This window comes from Saimiri boliviensis, chromosome 12, assembly GCF_048565385.1.
Source record: "Saimiri boliviensis isolate mSaiBol1 chromosome 12, mSaiBol1.pri, whole genome shotgun sequence".
NCBI lineage: Eukaryota > Metazoa > Chordata > Mammalia > Primates > Cebidae > Saimiri > Saimiri boliviensis.
Genome location: NC_133460.1, coordinates 37,621,811 through 37,640,214, shown reverse-complemented (window position 1 = coordinate 37,640,214; position 18,404 = coordinate 37,621,811). Strand labels below are relative to the sequence as shown.

Genomic DNA, 18,404 nt, shown 5'->3' with positions numbered 1-18,404 from the left:
AATTATAGCTAACTGCAGTCTCAAACTCCTGGATTTGAGCTATCCTCCCACTGTAGCTTCCTGAGTAGCTGGGGCTTCAGGCCTGCACAACTATGCCTGGCTGAGATGGAAGAATCCCTTGAGTCCAGGAGTTTAGTGTTGCAGTGAGATATGATCACACCTCTGCATGTCAGCCTGGGCAACAGGGGAGTCCTTGTCTCTTAAAACAACAGCAGAAACACAACAAAGTGTAGGAAGGGTTACAATTTTTTCTTCACATTCTATCCTTCAATTAAGAACTTGATATGGGCCAGGTGCGGTGGCTCATGCATTTAATCCCAGAACTTTGGGAGGCCGAGGTGGGTGGATCATGAGGTCAGAGATTTGACACCAGCCTGTCCAACGTGGTGAAACCTAGTCTCTACTAAAAATACAAAATTAGCTGGATGTGGTGGCACATGCCTTTAATCCCAGCTACTTGCGAGGCTGAGGCAGGTGAATTGCTTGAACCTGAAGGGTGGAGTTTGCAGTGAGCCAAGATCATGCCATTTGCATTCCAGTGTGGACAAAAAGAGTGACACTCTATCTAAAAAATGGAGAAAAGAAAAAAAAAAGCACTTGATATGGAGTAGGAGAAAATTAATGAAAATGGTGTAGTGAGGCAGATGACATTTGGATCAAAGCAAGTTTCTCTTTCTTCCAATTTTTATTATGAGAAGTTTCAAATATATAGCAAGTTGAAATTTCGAGTTTGACGTTGAATCTGTTATACCCATCATCTAATTTTTGTCATTAACATTTTACCCTGAATACTGCTTCGTCACATATCTATCCAGGTATCTCTCCATCATCAATCAGTTTTTCAAATGTATTTCAGAGTAAATAAAACAAGGTTTTTGAGTTTATTTTTTTGTTGATGATCATGACTCAGTGTTTCCAATGGGTGAATTTCTTTTATAGTCTGAAAGTAAACATGGCATTCCTGATATATGCTCATGGGGACTGGGAATAATAAAGACACTCAAGTGCTGTTAAATTAAAATTTGGAAGGACGACAAGTTAAAAAGTACATAATACTATTCTTAAAAATATAGGAATTTGAAGTGTTTATAAATGTGTTTTCTTTTAAAGGTACTCGTTAAACAGTTGGATAATATCTTGGCTGCTATACATGATGTGCTCAATGAAAGGTAAGTAACTAATAATGGTTCAGTTTAAATGACTTTATATTTTTAGAAGTTACTTAAAAATACACAGGAAGACAAACTCATTGGCTTTATTTATGGGCATCTTTTGATTTCAGTAGGTCCTCTTGTCATTTTTGTCTGTATTATATATATCTTAATTACCATTGGATACAAATGGAGTGCATTTGAAAAGGAATACTGTGTGTGTGTGTGTGTGTGTGTGTGTGTGTGTGTGTGTGTGTATGTATGTATGTATGTATGTATTTATTTTTTGAGTCGGAGTCTGACTCAGTTGACCGGGCTGGAGTACAGTGGCGTGATCTCAGCTTACCACAACCTCTGCCTTCTGGGTTCAGGCAATTCTCCTGCCTCAGCCTCCCGAGTAGCTGGGACTACAGGCGCATGCCACCACTCCTGGCTAATTTTTGGTAGGGTTTCACTGTGTTGGCCAGGCTGGTCTCAAACTCCTGATCTGAGTTGATCCACCCACCTCCGCCTCCCAAAATGCTGGGATTACAAGGGTGAGCCACCATGCCTGGCAGGAATACTTTATCTGTTTAATTTGCTAGTGTCACAGGTAACTGAGCACTTACTTGTGGAATGGCATAAATTCTTGTTGCAGGCATGAATGAATACAATTAGTTTTTGTAAACCAGAGAATTTGAAATTGCTTAGAGAATAGCGGTGAAAAGGAGCATTCTTCTTTGGGTAAGAGTGGATCCAAACCATCTATTCTCTGGTTACTGGAATCTCCAGTCATTTTTTATTAAGGTGATTCCCAAAGAATTGCAGTGTTGGCAAGCATCGCAGCTTGTCATAAACCTCAGTGCTTTTTGATGATTTTATTTTATAGAGTTACTTATTAAAGTTATACGTAAATCATTTCTGTTATCCTTTTAAGTTTCTGTATTTGCCTAGTACCATTTTTTATTTTAATAGTGATTACATATTAAATATTACACAGTATGTAGTTATGTCTAGTGTGTTTTATTCAATTATATGTTGCTGCCCTTTTCTGAGAGTTGTTTAATAAAGTTTGTGATGGAATTTAGCATTTGGGGGCATTCCCTCACTGTAAATAATTGATTTTGTAAAAAGAAAGTCTAATGTCAGACATACTTTTTGGCAATGCAGGCTAGACAGGATATAATATTTAGAGTGGAGAAAATTTCCACCTCTTACATAGTTTGAATATAAATTAAAAAAACCATTTAAGACATTCTTTATTTATTTATAAATTTTAAAGATGGGGTTTCACCATGATGGCCAGGCTGGTCTTGAACTGACCTCAGGTGATCTACCCACCTCGGCCTCCCAAAGTGCTAGGATTACAGGCATGAGCCACCACTGGCCCTAAGACATTCTTTATAACGTGTCACTCATGTCCTCATAGAAAACTTAAGTCTTCTGTGTTTGTTTTTTGTTTGCATTAAAATAAACAGTAGCAAATTGCTTCAGGAGTTGAGACAGGAGGGAGCTTGCTGTCTTGGCCTTCTTTGTGCTTCTCTGAGCTATGAGGCTGAGAAGATCTTCAAGTGGATTTTTAGCAAATTTAGCTCATCTGCAAAAGATGAAGTTAAACTCCTCTACTTATGTGCCACCTACAAAGCACTAGAGACTGTAGGAGAAAAGAAAGCCTTTTCATCTGTAATGCAGGTAAGAATGAAGGGTGAAAAATGCATGATGTACGTGGGAAGAAAATTGTCCCGTAACACATGTCCTTGGAGGGGAGCTTGAAGAAGGGAAACATAGAATTGGGATTACCTGCTGATAGAAAATATGTCTTAGAAGTTCCTCTTTCTCATTTTGAGTAAAGGATATGCCTTGAAGTTAGAGTTGAAATGTTAGTTTTGAGATTTTTTTCTGTTTTGTTTTTAGAAATGTTTTTTTGAGGTTGTCCAGGACCAGAATCATTTGCAAATTTGGAAATAGGAACTCCACTAGGAATGCTGGATAGAAGAATGCTTCACATTTGTTGAGAGAGACGAACTAAATATTACAATTCCTTTCTGAGCCTTTTGGTTTGATAATGTGCCCCAAATTCTTACTGAAGATAGTATAAGATAATTATGTGTAAATGAATACTAGCTCTCATTAGTTTTATTTCACATTTGTGTATCTGCATATATTAAAAAATCATTCTTTCTTTTGTTGTTGTTATGGAGTCTCGTTCTCTCATCCAGCCTGGAGGGCAGTGGCATGATCTCTGGTCACTGCAAACTCTGCCTTCCCGGTTCAAGCGATTCTCCTGCCTCAGCCTCCTGAGTAGCTGGGATTACAGGTGCCCACCACCACGGCTGGCTAATTTTTGTATTTTTACTAGAGGCACGGTTTCACCATGTTGGCTAGGATCGTCTCAAACTCCTGACCTCAAATGATCCATCCACCTCAGCCTCGCAAATTGCTGGGATTACAGGCATGAGCCACTACACCCAGCCTAAAATGATGGCTTTCTGATTCTAGCATTTCTTTTATAAGATTGCTATGTAAAGCAGAGCTTTTCCTTTTTTAGGAAAAAGTGTTTTTTAACAGTTGCAAAATATTCTTTCAATGGAATACCATATAATTATTTATGATTTTATTTTTGCCATATATGTATTTAAAAAATGTGTGTATAGGCCGGGTGCGGTGGCTCAAGCCTGTAATCCCAGCACTTTGGGAGGCCGAGGCGGGTGGATCACGAGGTCAAGAGATCGAGACCATCCTGGTTAACATGGTGAAACCCCGTCTCTACTAAAAATACAAAAAATTAGCTGGGCATGGTGGCACGTGCCTGTAATCCCAGCTACTCAGGAGGCTGAGGCAGGAGAATTGCCTGAACCCAGGGGGCGGAGGTTGCGGTGAGCCGAGATCGCGCCATTGCACTCCAGCCTGGGTAACAGGAGCGAAACTCCGTCTCAAAAAAAAAAAAAAAAAAAAAAAAATGTGTGTATAATGGTAACATGAGCCTGTATGTTATTCATGTGTGGGGCCATACTTAGCTTCTTTAATTCTAGTTTGAAGCAAGTGCTAATATACTGAAGTATAAATTATATAAAATCTGCTTTATATTTTAGTTTGGAAAGTCGTTGTTGTATTTTATAGAAAAGTTTCCCAAGTCTGTTTTACTTTTTTACTTGAAATTTAATAACAGGTAGAGTCTTAAAGAGAGCATTTGAGATAATGTAAACAGATGTTATTAAGGACTAATATTAACAAACATTAAAGAAGAGAAAACAGAATTTAATTGTAGCCTAACATCTTAGTGGAGTGAAATATTTTCAATTTATTTTTAATATGTATTTATTTATTTATTTTTGAGATGGAGTCTCACTCTATTGTCCAGGCTGGAGTGCAGTGGCACAATCTCAGCTTACTGCAACCTCCGCCTCCTGGGTTCAAGTGATTCTCATGCCTTAGCCTCCCAAGTAGCTGCGATTACAAGTCAATTTTTTTTTAACTAAAACTATAGAATCTATTTTTCTTGGTCATAAACTCAGTTGTTCACATAGTCACTTAGTAAAAAATGAATCTAATTTGCTTGTTTTCTCCCTATTTTGTTGAATATTCACGGTTTGTAACTTTTATTTTTAAGCTTGTAATGACCAGCCTGCAGTCTATTCTTGAAAATGTGGATACACCAGAATTGCTTTGCAAATGTGTTAAGTGCATTCTTTTGGTGGCTCGATGTTACCCTCATATTTTCAGCACTAATTTTAGGGTGAGTTCCTCACTCCCTTGTTCAGTTCATGGGGTAAGGGGGATGGTTGTGTGTCTGAGAAACTGGGGAATCAGATGGAAAACAATGCCTCTACTCCTTTGACTATAATCAGTGATATTTGAGGGTCCAGGGTTGAATGCTGCATTTTTATTAAAAAATGTCATCTGCATTTTTCTTTCTGACCTTTATACTTAAAATATTTAACGAAAATAAACTATTTCATTGTTGTCAGAAATGTACTTCTTTTATTTTCCTGTCCCCTCTCCCCTTTCCAAGTTTCTAGAATGTCAAGTAAGTAGAACAAAGATGCTCCTTTTAAGATCTTTTACTGTGAAATGGTCCACAGGTGAATGGCAGTAATACCTTAAAATGATTGGCCCCCTCTCTCTTTGTTTCCATCAAGGATACAGTTGATATATTAGTTGGATGGCATATAGATCATACTCAGAAACCTTCACTCACACAGCAGGTGTCTGGTAAGTCTTGCAGCCTATACCAGTCATTTAAATACTGTCAGGGAGGAGCATTGGTCCTTCAGTGATCATGTATCAATACCATTACTTTAATGATCCAGGAAAATTAATTGCTTCAGAGAAATGTTTTATTGTAAGTGAACATTATTTGTTAGCTAAATATATCTTGTTTTTTGAGACGGAGTCTTGCGCTGCTGCCAGGTTGGAGTGCAGTGGCGATATCTCGGCTCACTGTAACCTCCGCCTTCTGGGTTCAAGTGATTCTCCTGCCTCAGCCTCCTGAGTACCTGGGACTACAGGCACGTGCCACCATGCTCAGCTAATTTTTGTATTTTTAGTAGAGATGGGATTTCACCATGTTGGCCAGGATGGTCTCAATCTCTTGACCTTGTGATCGACCTGCCTCAGCCTCCCATAGTGCTGGGATTGCAGGCATGAGCCACTGCACCCAGCCCTAAATATATTTTTTCAGAGGAAATTAGTAGTAGATGGAGAGAGTAAGTACAGATAGAAGTTACTCAAGTTACTTGTAGTTTGTACTGGTAGGTAAATATATGGTAAGAGTATATGGTAGTGGTAATACCCTGAAGTGGACAAAGGAAGATCCTAGTTATTTTACTTTTTGTTGTTTCTCTGGCTTTTTTTTTTTTTTTTTAAAGTGAAATACAGGATTAATTTGGAGAATTGTCACAAATGAGAAATGTTGTTTCTTCCTTTTTTTTTTTTGGAGTTAAGCGAATGACTAGCATGCCTCATGTGCACATTTCAGCTTGTTTCAAGTGTCATAGTTTCTCATAACTTACTTGATGCCATAAACTTTTGAAAATAGGGTATTCAAGTGATAGTGGTCTGTTTGATTTTCACTGAGGAGATGAGTATACACCTTTGATGGTTAGATGTGGACCTGGGATTAGCGAGGCCAATGGTAGACTGTGGCATTTTAGTCTTTTTTGTTTGTTTGTTTTGGTTTGTTTTGAGACTGGGTCTCACTGTCACCAGACTAGAGTGCAGTGGCGTGATCTTGGCTCACTATAACCTCAGCCTTCTGGGTCAAGTGATTCTCCTGCCTCAGCCTTTGGAGTAGCTGGGATTACAGGCGCGTACCACCACACCCAGCTAATTTTTGTAATTTTAGTAGAGATGGGGTTTCGCCATGTTGGCTAGGATGGTCTCCATCTCTTGACCTCGCGATCCGCCCGCCTCGGCCTCTCAAAGTGCTGGGATTATAGGCGTGAGCCACCATGCATGGCCCATCGTTTTAGTCTTAAGTCATGTGTAGTGACAGTATAGTTAAGAAATTTACTGAAAAAGTAAGGAAATAACGTTTACATGTTAATTTTTGCAGCATTAAAGAGGTATTGGTTAATCATGATCAGCATGTTTAACAGTCTTGATTTTATGATACAGGATGTGTTTTAGGATATGCTGCTTGAAAACCAGGTACCTCTTAAGGCTCTGATATTTTTTTAACTTGAAATTTTTTCCCCCATCCTCTTTCATAATTTCTTACATGATTCCAAGGGTGGTTGCAGAGTTTGGAGCCATTTTGGGTAGCTGATCTTGCATTTTCTACCACTCTTCTTGGTCAGTTTCTAGAAGACATGGAAGCATATGCTGAGGTGAGTATACAGAAAGCTGTTTCTTAAAATTTCTGTTAAGAAAACAAATAAAAATCTTAAATTGTGCTAGGTTTAAGATAGTTCCAACCTTCTGACATTTAAGCAGATATTACAAGCTCATTGCAATATTTTAAACATATTTTTTTCAGATGTTTTTAAGTTACCGGGAGAATTACTGGAAAGATTAAAAGAAACATTGTAAGCTTCGTGTTTCACAAAGCTTTACATACTCTTGGTAGCTGGTATTTTTCTAAAGACATTTTCTGCTGTTTATTTTATTTTTTGTTCCCAGAAGAGTCTTAAAGCAAATTGATGCGCAGACACACACACACACTCACTCACTCTCTCTCTCTCTCTCTCTCTCTCTCTCTCTCTCTCCACCAAAAGCCCCTAAAGACTCTGCTCTTACATACGTACAGGAAATCTTGAATCAAACTTTGGAGGACAAGCCTTGGCTTCAGCCTGCTTTTGCAGTTGTCCCAATATAGCATAGGAGCTTTAAGAGTGCTGCTGAAACCCTTGTTAATGGTACTTGGCTTTTCTGGCCCCACTGTTGTGGCTTAACTCTGTGCCATCTCTTATCTGAATCTCTTCGTGTTTCTCCCCTATTCAGATCAACCAATCAAGGCTCCTATAAAGATTTAGTCTCATCTTGTTTTTTTCATCTTAGCTACTTACAGTCAACAGGAATTCAGTACCTTTAGCTGTACTGATATGTTTACTGTTTCCTAGAAAAGCAAGGAAATGTTTTGCTTCTGCATTTATTTCTTTGCCTTCACACCTAGAACGTCTTTTTTCATAGCTCACCTTTAAAGCTGATCTACCTTTCAGAAGCCACACATTCTGGTTTGCAGAGATGCTTCCCTTTGTTATCCTTAAGATCTCATTTTCTTCTTTTATTTTGGGTGCTTAATGTTAGGTAGATACATACATTGATTCTAGTATCCTGTTTTTTGCGACTCTTGTCCTTTTCATATATCATACTTTCTCAGTTACAAATCTATAGGCCAGGTCTATGACCTCCCTTTGCTCTACATGTGCATGTGCTTGGTTTGGAGGACTTACTGTTGAGCTGAGTGGCTCACTGAATACCTAGAATGAGATTTTTAGCAGAAAACTAATTGAGGAATGGCAAAAGGTTCAGGCTTCATTTATACCTATATATAACTAGAGCATATGTACTAGAATTTATTTTTCCCTAACAGCTTTCTGAGTTGGTATGTGAGATTATTTCCTTAATCTGTTGCCTATTGAGTTTAATGTTGGCTTTTTGAAATTTTTTATATTTAGAGCCATGAATATTTTCATGGACCACGCAATTCCTCTTTCTAAAAATTTATTCTAAAATGAATTGATTTAAATATTTGAGAGTTTTTATTTTTTATTTTTTAAACAATGCACTGCTTAAGAATGCTGTGAATTCACATCTAGGACCTCAGCCATGTAGCCTCTGGGGAATCAGTGGATGAAGACGTCCCTCCTCCATCAGTGTCATTACCAAAACTGGCCGCACTTCTCCGGGTATTTAGTACTGTGGTGAGGAGCATTGGGGAACGCTTCAGCCCAATTCGGGGTCCTCCAATTACTGAGGCGTATGTAACAGATGTAAGTGCTTTTAGACATTTCAAGTGTCATTCAAAAATAAAATTGTTTTACATTGTAAATTATTCTCTTTACCTAGTAAACTCTTATTAATCCTCCATTTGTTTAGCATGTGTCTATGTATGTATATATGTTTTCTTAAATAGCCAGAAAAGGAATCCTTTTATATCTCATCCTCCTTTCATCCAACTCCCCCAGTCTCCCATGACAAAAGGCCACTCTGAATTTTTAAATCTTATTCTTTTGTTTTAAAATAATATTTATTATAATTTTACTGTTAAATTGTTGGGTTTCCTTTTAGTTTTTCAACATACTACGAATAGCACACTGTAGGAAAAGCCTCAGAAAGTAATCTCTGAGCATAAGATGAAACTCCTATGAAAACGTGTATATCTCTGTGTTCTTTGATAGCCTGGTATCAAAGAACATAAACAGATTAAAAACAAGTTAGTTAGATTGCCACACTTCAGCAACCTCAAACATTAGCTGCATGGTAGCATATCCAGTGAGGGTTCAGTAGAAAAGACAGGAGAAACGAACCCCAGGCATTGTACTCTGCTTTGAATAAGGAGAGAGAAGCATGTGTGTTGCAGTCATAAAAGATTTAATCTAACTAATTAAAATTCTACTCTTAGGAATAAAGCTCGCTTTTAGGAGCATATACTTCTGCTGAACATATTGCTAGATAAAATAGGATATTGAGTATATAGATACATAAAATGTTTAAGTTGTGTATTCAAGCAGAAATGTCAGATCTTAAAGATAAACCAGTATATTGGTATTTTAAACGAATATGGTTTCAAAATGGTTTAATATCTTTCCTTCATTTTTAATATCTAAAGGTGTTTGAAGACTGCAGAGTTGAAATAAAAAGCCATTAAATTAAGTGTAAAATAAAAGGGACGTAATTTATAGGATATGTGTATATGAGGATCTTTTAGGCCTTTGAGAATGGTAGAATGGTGGGGTTTTTGTTTTTGTTTTTGTTTTTGTTCTGGAGCTAGGGCCTTACTCTATCATCTAGCCTGTAGTGTAGTGGTGCAATGATAGCTTGTTGTAGTTGTGAACTCCTGGGCCCATGTGAGCCTCTCATCTCACTCAGCCCTGCGACTGCCACCATATCCAGCTTTTATTTCTTTCTTTTTAAAGTGAAGTGGTGTAATCATAACTCAGTGCATCCTCTGCCTCCTGTGCTCAAGTGATACTCCCACCCCAGCCTCTCAAGTAGTTGGGACTACAGGTGCATGCCACCATGCCCAACTAAGTTAAAAAAATTTTGGTAGAGCCGGGCGCGGTGGCTCAAGCCTGTAATCCCAGCACTTTGGGAGGCTGAGGCAGGTGGATCACGAGGTCAAGAGATCGAGACTATCCTGGTCAACGTGGTGAAACCCCGTCTCTACTAAAAAAAAAAATACAAAAAATTAGCTGGGCATGGTGGCGTGTGCCTGTAATCCTAGCTACTCAGGAGGCTGAGGCAGGAGAATTACCTGAACCCAGGAGGCGGAGGTTGCAGTGAGCCGAGATCACGCCATTGCACTCCAGCTTGGGTAACAAGAGCGAAACTCCGTCTTAAAAAAAATTTTTTTTTGGTAGAGATGAGGTGTTGTTATGTTGACTTGACTAGTCTCAAACTCTTAGACTCAAGCGAACCTCCCAGCTAATCCTCTCAAAGTGCTTGGATGAGAGGCATGAGTCACTGTGCCCATCCTGAAAGGATGCTTTTGCCGGGCGCGGTGGTTCACTCCTGTAATCCTAGCACTTTGGGAGGCCGAGGTGGGTGGATCACCTGAGGTCAGGAGTTCAGGACAAGCCTGGCCATCATGGTAAAACCCTATCTTTAAAAAAAAAAGGGGAAAAAAATGGATATGAAAACTATGGGTAGACTAAATAAAATTCTGTATGTATTGGTTGTTAAATATTGTAGAAATATTTTTTAGCATTTATTTGCTCTGTGTTTTTCCCCTATTTTATTAGAAATGTAGTACACAATTATTGGCTGTTATAGTTTAGTGGGGGATTTTGTTTGTATTGGAAATAATATGATTTTTGATGATATTTTGTGGTAAGCATGACAATACTTATCTTTCAAAAGAGACCATCAGCAGATAGAAACTTTAATAAGCTTAAGGTGACTTATATGTACAGTTTTAAAAGATTGATTCCCGAAAGCCGAAGAGCCAGCTTGTAGTATGTGTGGGCAGGCTATTTCCTTGCTGTCAATACCATTATTGTCACGGTGTATTTCATGATAAAGATTCTGAGCTTCAGCCGTTTAGTGACATTGGGAGAAATGAATTGGGTATATGGGAAATAGAGGATGGCAGATTCTGTTTCCTTTCATAATAGCACTTTAGGATTTTTTATTCAAGATCATGTTTACATACTGTACTAAAGCTATTGTTATTATTCAACTACTGAGAACTAGTATATTAAGAGACTGCTGGCAAGGCAAGTAGTTAATTTTCAATTGAAATTGCATTAAATAGAAAGTATTTTCTTGCTTTGTGGAAGCATGTGAATTTTTTAAAAAAGCTGCTTGTTTTCCCCGTTTACAGGTTCTGTACAGAGTAATGAGATGTGTGACGGCTGCAAACCAGGTGTTTTTTTCTGAGGCTGTGTTGACAGCTGCTAATGAGTGTGTTGGTGTTTTGCTCGGCAGCTTGGATCCTAGCATGACTATTCATTGTGACATGGTCATTACATATGGATTAGACCAACTGGAGAACTGCCAGACTTGTGGTACTGATTATATCATCTCAGTCTTGAATTTACTCACACTGGTATGTGAATTATTCCTTTTTAATGTATTGGTTTATCCAGGCCCTTAAATTGATGTGTAAGAAATTAAGGGCTTTGGCTAGGTATGATGGCTCATGCTTGTAATCCCAGCACTTTGGGAGGCCAAAGCAGAAGGATTGCTTGCATCCAGGAATTCTGGCACAGCTTGGATAACATAGTGAGACCCCATCTCTCCAAAAAAATTAAAAATTAGCTGGAGTGTAGTAGCATGCACTTACAGTGTTAGCTCTCCCTGGGAGGTTGAGGCGGGAAGATTGATTAAGCCCAAGAACTTGAGGCTGAAGTGAGCTTTGATTGTGCCACTGCACTCAGCCAAGATGACAAAAAAGACCCTGTTGCCAAAAAAGAAAAAAATTAAGGTCTTTGTTTTATTATATTATTTTTTAGTGTACATTCATCATTCTTACAATCCAGCATACTTTCATTTTAGGGTCTGCTTTTATTTATTTTATTTATTATTTTTTGAGGCAGAGTCTCACTCTGTCACCCAGGCTAGAGTGCAGTGGTGGTCTTGGCTCACTGCAACCTCCGCCTCCCGGGTTCAAGCAATTCTTGCCCCTTGGCCTCCTGAGTAGCTGGGATTACAGGCTTATGCCACCACACCTGACTAAGTTTTGTATTTTTAGTAGACATGGGGTTTCACTACGTTGGCCAGGCTGGTATCAAACTCCTGCCTGCCTCGGCCTCCCAAAGTGCTGGCATTATAGGTGTGAGCCACCATGCCTGGCCTATTTACTACTATTTTTATTTTTTTCTTCTCTTTGTCTATATCTCTCTCTCTCTCTTTTTTTTTTTTGAGTTGGAGTCTTGCTCTGTCGCCCAGGCCTGGAGTGCAGTGGCTCGATCTCGGCTCACTGCAACCTCCGCCTCCCAGGTTCCAGCTATTCTCCTGCCTCAGCCTCCCAACTAGCTGGGACTGCAGGCACCTGCAACCTTGCCCAGCTAATTTTTGTATTTTTTAGTAGAGATGGGGTTTTACCATATTGGCCAGGCTGGTCTTGAATTTCTGACCTTATGATCCGCCTGCCTCGGCCTCCCAAAGTGCTAGGATTACAGGTGTGAGCCACTGTGCCTGACTTTACTTTTAATTTAAAATTTTTTTGAGATGGAGTCTTACTGTGTTGCACAGGATGAAGTGCAGTGGCGTGATTTTAGCTTACTGCAGCCTCAACCTGTTGAGTTCAGGTAATCCTCCCACCTCAGCCTCCCAGGTAGCTAGAACTACAGGTGCGTACCATCACGCCTGGCTAAATTTTTGTGTTATTTTGTAGAGATGGGGTTTTGCCATGTTGCCCAGGCTGGTCTCGAATTCTTGGGCTCAGGCAGTCTAACTGCCTTGACCTCCCAAAGTACTTGGATTATAGGCTTGAGCCAGGCTGCCAGGCCTCTACTTTTAGTGGTTGATAGCTAATCTCATTGTATCTTTACTCATTTTTGTGTGTGTTTTGTTTGTTTGTTTGTTTGTTTTTAAGACACAGTCTTGGTTTGTCCCCAGGCTGGAGTGCAGTGGTCCTATCTCAGCTCACTGCAACCTCTGCCTCCTGGGTTTAAGCAGTTCTCTGCTTCAGCCTTCTGAGTAGCTGGGACTACAGGCATATGTCACCATACCCGGCTAATTTTTGTATTTTTGGTAGAGATGAGGTGTCACCATCTTGGCCAGGCTTGTCTTGAACTCCTGACCTCATGATCTACCCACATTGGCCTCCCAAAGTGCTGGGATTACAGGTGTGAGCCACCACGCCTGGCCCCCCTTTTTTTTTTTATTCCGATGAAACATTGCTCTGTGCCCTAGATTTTTAGATTCTTTCTTTTTTTCTTTTCTTTTCTCTCTCTCGCTCTTTTTTTTTTTTTTTTTTTTTTTTTGGGGATACAGGATCTTGCTGTATTGCCCTAGCTGAAGTGCAGTGATGTAATCAGAGCTCACTGCAGCCTCAAACTCCTGATCACTCAAGCAGTCCTCCCACCTCAGCATCCTGACTATCTGGGATTACAAATGCATGCCACGAAGCCTGGCTAGCCTTTGTATTTTTTGTAGAGAAGGGGTCTCACTGCCTTGTCCAGGCTGGCCTCAAATTCCTGGCCTCAAGCAATCCTCCTGCCTTGGCTTCCCAAAGTGCTGGGATTACAGGTGTGAGCCATCATGCCTGGCCTTCTTTAATTTCTTAACCGTAAATCTCCCCTCTCCCTCACTTTTATTATGGACATTCTGAAGCACATAAAAATAGGGAGAATAGTATAATAAATGTGTACATGTTTAATACTCAACTTCTATAATTAGAAATAAATGGTCCATCTGGTTTCATCTAGGCCTCTTTGCTGTCTTTTCATCTCCATGTGGATTATTTTAAAGCAAATTCTAGATGACATTCTGCTGGGCATTTCTGCCAGAGTTACCCCTCCTTTTCTAATATGAAAAAATGCCCATGTTAACTGTAAAATAACATGTGTCCTATTTAGGTGTCTAAAACATTTTAATTTCACAGTGTTAAGGCCTTAAAATATACCTTAGATATATATTTTTTCTAAATTAAAAGACTTTTTTAAAAAAGATATACAGAAAATTAAGCAGAAAACAATGAGTTTTCACATACTGTCTTCACCCCAACAGTTTCCACATCAACATATTGTATTAGTGTGGTACATTTGTTACAAAGGAGCGAACATTGATACATTATTATTATTGACTAATTTTATAGTTTACTCCAGGGTTCACTTTATGTTATGTATTCTACGGACTTTAACAAAATGTATAATGACATGTATCCCCTATTACCCTATTAAGATAGTTTCACTTCCCTAAAAATCTTTTGCACTCCATCCACTCATTCTTTGGTCCCTCTCCCAACTCCTCCCTCCCTCCACCTTAAGTCCATGGTAACCCCTAATCTTTTTACTGTCTTCATGGTTTTGCCTTTTCCAGAATTCCATGTAGTTGGAGCCATATAGTATGTAGCCCTTTTCATTTGGCTTCTTTCACTTAACATTGTGCATTTACGGTCTCGCCATGCCTTTTTGTAATTTGAGAAGCTCATTTTAAAAAAATTTTATTCTTTTAGATTGTTGAACAGATAAATACAAAACTACCATCATCATTTGTAGAAAAACTGTTTATACCATCATCTAAACTACTATTTTTGCGTTATCATAAAGAAAAAGAGGTAAGTAATACATTGATAATAAATTCTGTGAACTTGAGTCACTGAAGAGTTGGACCTAATGTTGCTTACAAGGCTACATAAGTGAAATTGAGTGAAATGAGAAATGTTAGATTTAGAATATGGTGATTGTATTTGTTCTTTTAAGTTTATGTTTTTTGATAATCATACTGAATACTTCGATGAATTATATGCCTGATATTCTTCAAACTGTGCATCTTTCGCTGTTATTTGTTAAATTTTAATAAGGGTAAACAAGCTGATGTATTTACAAAGTTGTAAATTAAGAAGTACTGTGTATTTTGTAAACAAAAAGACTGGTTTTTCAACCACTCCCAGTTACCTCCACCACAGACTTTTTTGGTAGATTAAAAAAAAAAAAAAAAAAAATTTTTTTTTTTTCCCCTAGATGGGGTTTCACCATATTGGTCAGGCTGATCTCGAACTCCTGACCTCAGGTGATCCACCCGCCTCAGCCTCCCAAAGTGCTGGAATTACAGGCGTGAGCCATCGCGCCTGGCTTCTGGTAGATTTTTACGAAAATCAGTCTTAAGCTGCTGTTTGCATGTCTTTTGTTGTTGATTATGTTAAAAAATGGTCATTTAGGAAATTTCATATTGACAGTTTTCATTTACAGTACTCTTGTGATAAAACTGTAGATTTAAAATAGCATACTGATATGTGTCAGTTTTCTGATTGGTTTTTTAAAAATTAAAATATTAAGTTTTACAGGCAGTAAATTGATTAATCTTAAATTTATTTGTATCATCAGCACTATACATATAGTGATTTATTTTCCATTTAATTTTAGAAGATTTATTTTCCATTTAATTATCACTTCCTTGAATTTTTCATTTTTCAGGTTGTTGCTGTAGCCCATGCTGTTTATCAAGCAGTACTCACCTTGAAGAATATTCCTGTTTTGGAAACTGCATATAAGTTAATATTGGGAGAAATGACTTGTGCCCTAAATAATCTCCTACATAGTCTGCAACTTCCTGAGGCCTGTTCTGAAATAAAACATGAGGCTTTTAAGAATCATGTGTTCAATGTAGACAATGCAAAATTTGTAGTTATATTTGACCTCAGTGCCCTGACTACAATTGGAAATGCCAAAAACTCACTAATAGGGGTGAGTCTTTAATTGTAATGACTTAATTTTATCCACAGTTAAACCTTTTCTTACTACATATTGATGTATCATGTCAACATTTCTGTAGGATCACTGTCTAACACATAGCAATATTTAAGACATTCCTGGATAAATAAAATTGCTAGGACCATTTTTTTGTCATTATATTTAACTTTGTCCTTTTCCATGATAAATCTTGATAAGGTTTTTTTATATTAGTTTTATTTTCTAGAAAATGTGTTATGAATTTCCTCTATTTGCTCTAGCATGCTTACAGAAAATGTCAATGTTTCTTACAGCTCAAATTTGTATAGTTCTTTTAATATGCAGTCTCTTTCTTCTTCCCCTGGTACTTTATTCTTTCTCGCTATTGAAGTTAGTTCTTATCCATAGTCTTATATTTTGGCTGTCTCCTTTTCCCTAGGAACATTCATAGAGTTCAATATTCCTTATCTGAAATACTTGGGAGTGTTTTAGATTTTAGATTTTGGAATATTTTGCTAACACTGGTGAGCATCCCTAATCTGAAAATCCTAAATCTAAAATGCTCCAAAATTTGAAACCTTGAGTGCCAGTATGATGCCCCAAGTGGAAAATCTCACACCTGACCTCATGTGATGAGTCCAAACTTTGTTGTATGCACAGAATTATGTACAATATTGTAGAGGATAACCTTTGGGCCATGAATAGAAGGTGAAACAGAAATGAATTTTGTGTTTAGACTTATATATATGCAGATATTCCAAAATCCAAAAAAATACAAATTCTGAAACACTTCTGGTCCTGAGCATTTTGAATAAGGGATACTCAACCTGTATTCTTTTAGGGGGGAAAAAAATTTTTTTTAACTTTTTTTTTTATTTTTTATTTTTGATACAGTCCTGCTGTTGTTGCCTGGGCTGGAGTGCAGTGGCGTGATCTTGGCTCACTGCAACCTCTGCCTCCCGGGTTCCAGCAATTCTCCTGCCTCAGCCTCCCATGTAGCTGAGATTACCGACGCCTGTTACCACACCTGGCTAATTTTTGCAGTTTTAGTAGAGGTTCACCATGTTGGCTAGGCTGGTCTCTGACTCTTGATCTCAGGTGATCCACCTGCCTTAGCCACCCAAAGTGCTGGGATTATAGGTATGAGCCACCATGTTCCACCTGTTTTTTAAGTAATTCGAAGTGGCTCTGCTCTTGATTCGTATTTATTGCTTATGGCTTGTGTATTTCTTGTTATTGGACCACACAGAGTGGAAAAACATTATTTTTAATAGAAAGTAATAGGTGTAGGCAAGGCGCTATGGCTCAGGCCTGTAATCCCAGCACTTTGGAAGGCCAGGGTGGGAGGATTACTTTAGGTCAGGAGTTTGAGACCAGTCTGGCCAACGTGGTGAAACCTTATCTCTGTTAAAAATGCAAAAATTAGCTGGGCATGGTGGTGTGCACCTGTAATCCTAGCTCCTCAGGAGGCCGAGTCAGGAGAATTGCTTGAACCCAGGAGGTCGAGGTTGCAGTGAGCTGAGATCATGCCACTGCTCTCCAGCCTGGGTGACAGCGCCAGACTCTGTCTCAAAAAAAGAAAGAAAGAAAGACGTGTAATTAGGGGATAAGATTTTTAGGAGGAAAATGGTAAAATCTGATATTTGTGCTTGCATGTGCTCCATGTTGTTTGATTGGATTGCCTTGTGTCATTCCATAGCTGCTTCCCTTATTGCCAGTTATGGCTTGTGTTTAAAGTCTGCAGTAAACTCGTCTTCATACATGAAAGCTTGATTTTTGAGGAATTCCCGTTATTTACAGATTGAAAGATATTTATGTCCTGCACTCTAGAAATAAGGAGAAAGTGGTTGGGGATGGGATAGTCAGGTGGAATAGAGTGTCTTGGCAGTATAAAGGAAAAACGTGGATGGAAAAGGTGTAGAGTGGCAGGGTGTGCCTTTGTTTTCTTACTAAACAGGGCACCTTGCCATTTGCAGTATATGGAAAATGGAGGAAATAACTGTCTACTCCCCTAAGAGGCACATACAAAGGGCTTTGTTTAGACCTGAGATCAGCAAACTATGGTCTGTGGGTCCAATATGGCCCAGCACCTGTTTTTTGTTTGTTATTTTAAGTGTATAATTCACTGATTTTTTAGTATATTCACAGAAGTGTGCAACCATCACCACACTGGTGCCTGTTTTTATAAAGTTTTCTTGGGTCTGGGTTCGGTGGCTCATACCTGTAATCCCAGCAGTTTGGGAGCCCGAGGCAGGCAGATCACGTGAGGTCAGGAGTTCAAGACCAGCTTGGCCAACGTGGTGAAACCCCATCTCTACTAAAAAAAAAAAAAATAGAAAAATTAGCCGAGTGTGGTGGTGGGTGCCTGTAATCGCAGCTACTCAGGAGGCTGAGGCAGGGAGAATTACGTGAACCAAGGAGATGGAGGTTGCAGTGAGCTGAGATTGCGTCATTGCACGCTAGCCTGAGTGACAGACCGAGACTCCAACTCAAGAAAGTTTTATTGGAACACAGCCACTGTCATTCCTATGTTTTGTGTATGGCTGGTTTTATTTTGTTTGTTTGAAAGAGAGAGAGAATCTTTGTCATCCAGGCTGGAGTGCAGTGGTAGGATATTGGCTCACTGCAACCTCTGCCTCCCAGCTTCAAGCGATTCTTCCATCTCAGCGCCTCAGTAGCTGGGATTACAAGTGTGCACCACCACGCCAAGCTAATTTTTGTAATTTTAGTAGAGAAGGGGTCCTGCGGTGTTGCCCTGCCTGGTCTTGAACTC

At 38.9% G+C, this 18,404-nt stretch overlaps 1 protein-coding gene across 6 annotated transcripts in view; it reads left to right on the top strand.

Moving 5' to 3' along the window:
- Positions 1 to 18,404, top strand: part of SMG1 (SMG1 nonsense mediated mRNA decay associated PI3K related kinase) — a 120,320-nt gene that overhangs the window by 37,697 nt on the left and 64,219 nt on the right. For all 6 annotated transcript variants that reach the window (XM_039478376.2, XM_074382240.1, XM_074382239.1 and 3 more), the window contains 9 exons: positions 1,111 to 1,169; positions 2,609 to 2,822; positions 4,741 to 4,866; positions 5,270 to 5,342; positions 6,861 to 6,958; positions 8,390 to 8,563; positions 11,116 to 11,340; positions 14,416 to 14,517; positions 15,377 to 15,646. In XM_039478376.2, coding sequence (XP_039334310.1) covers positions 1,111 to 1,169; positions 2,609 to 2,822; positions 4,741 to 4,866; positions 5,270 to 5,342; positions 6,861 to 6,958; positions 8,390 to 8,563; positions 11,116 to 11,340; positions 14,416 to 14,517; positions 15,377 to 15,646 — 1,341 coding nt within the window. The remainder of the gene's footprint in view (positions 1 to 1,110; positions 1,170 to 2,608; positions 2,823 to 4,740; positions 4,867 to 5,269; positions 5,343 to 6,860; positions 6,959 to 8,389; positions 8,564 to 11,115; positions 11,341 to 14,415; positions 14,518 to 15,376; positions 15,647 to 18,404) is intronic.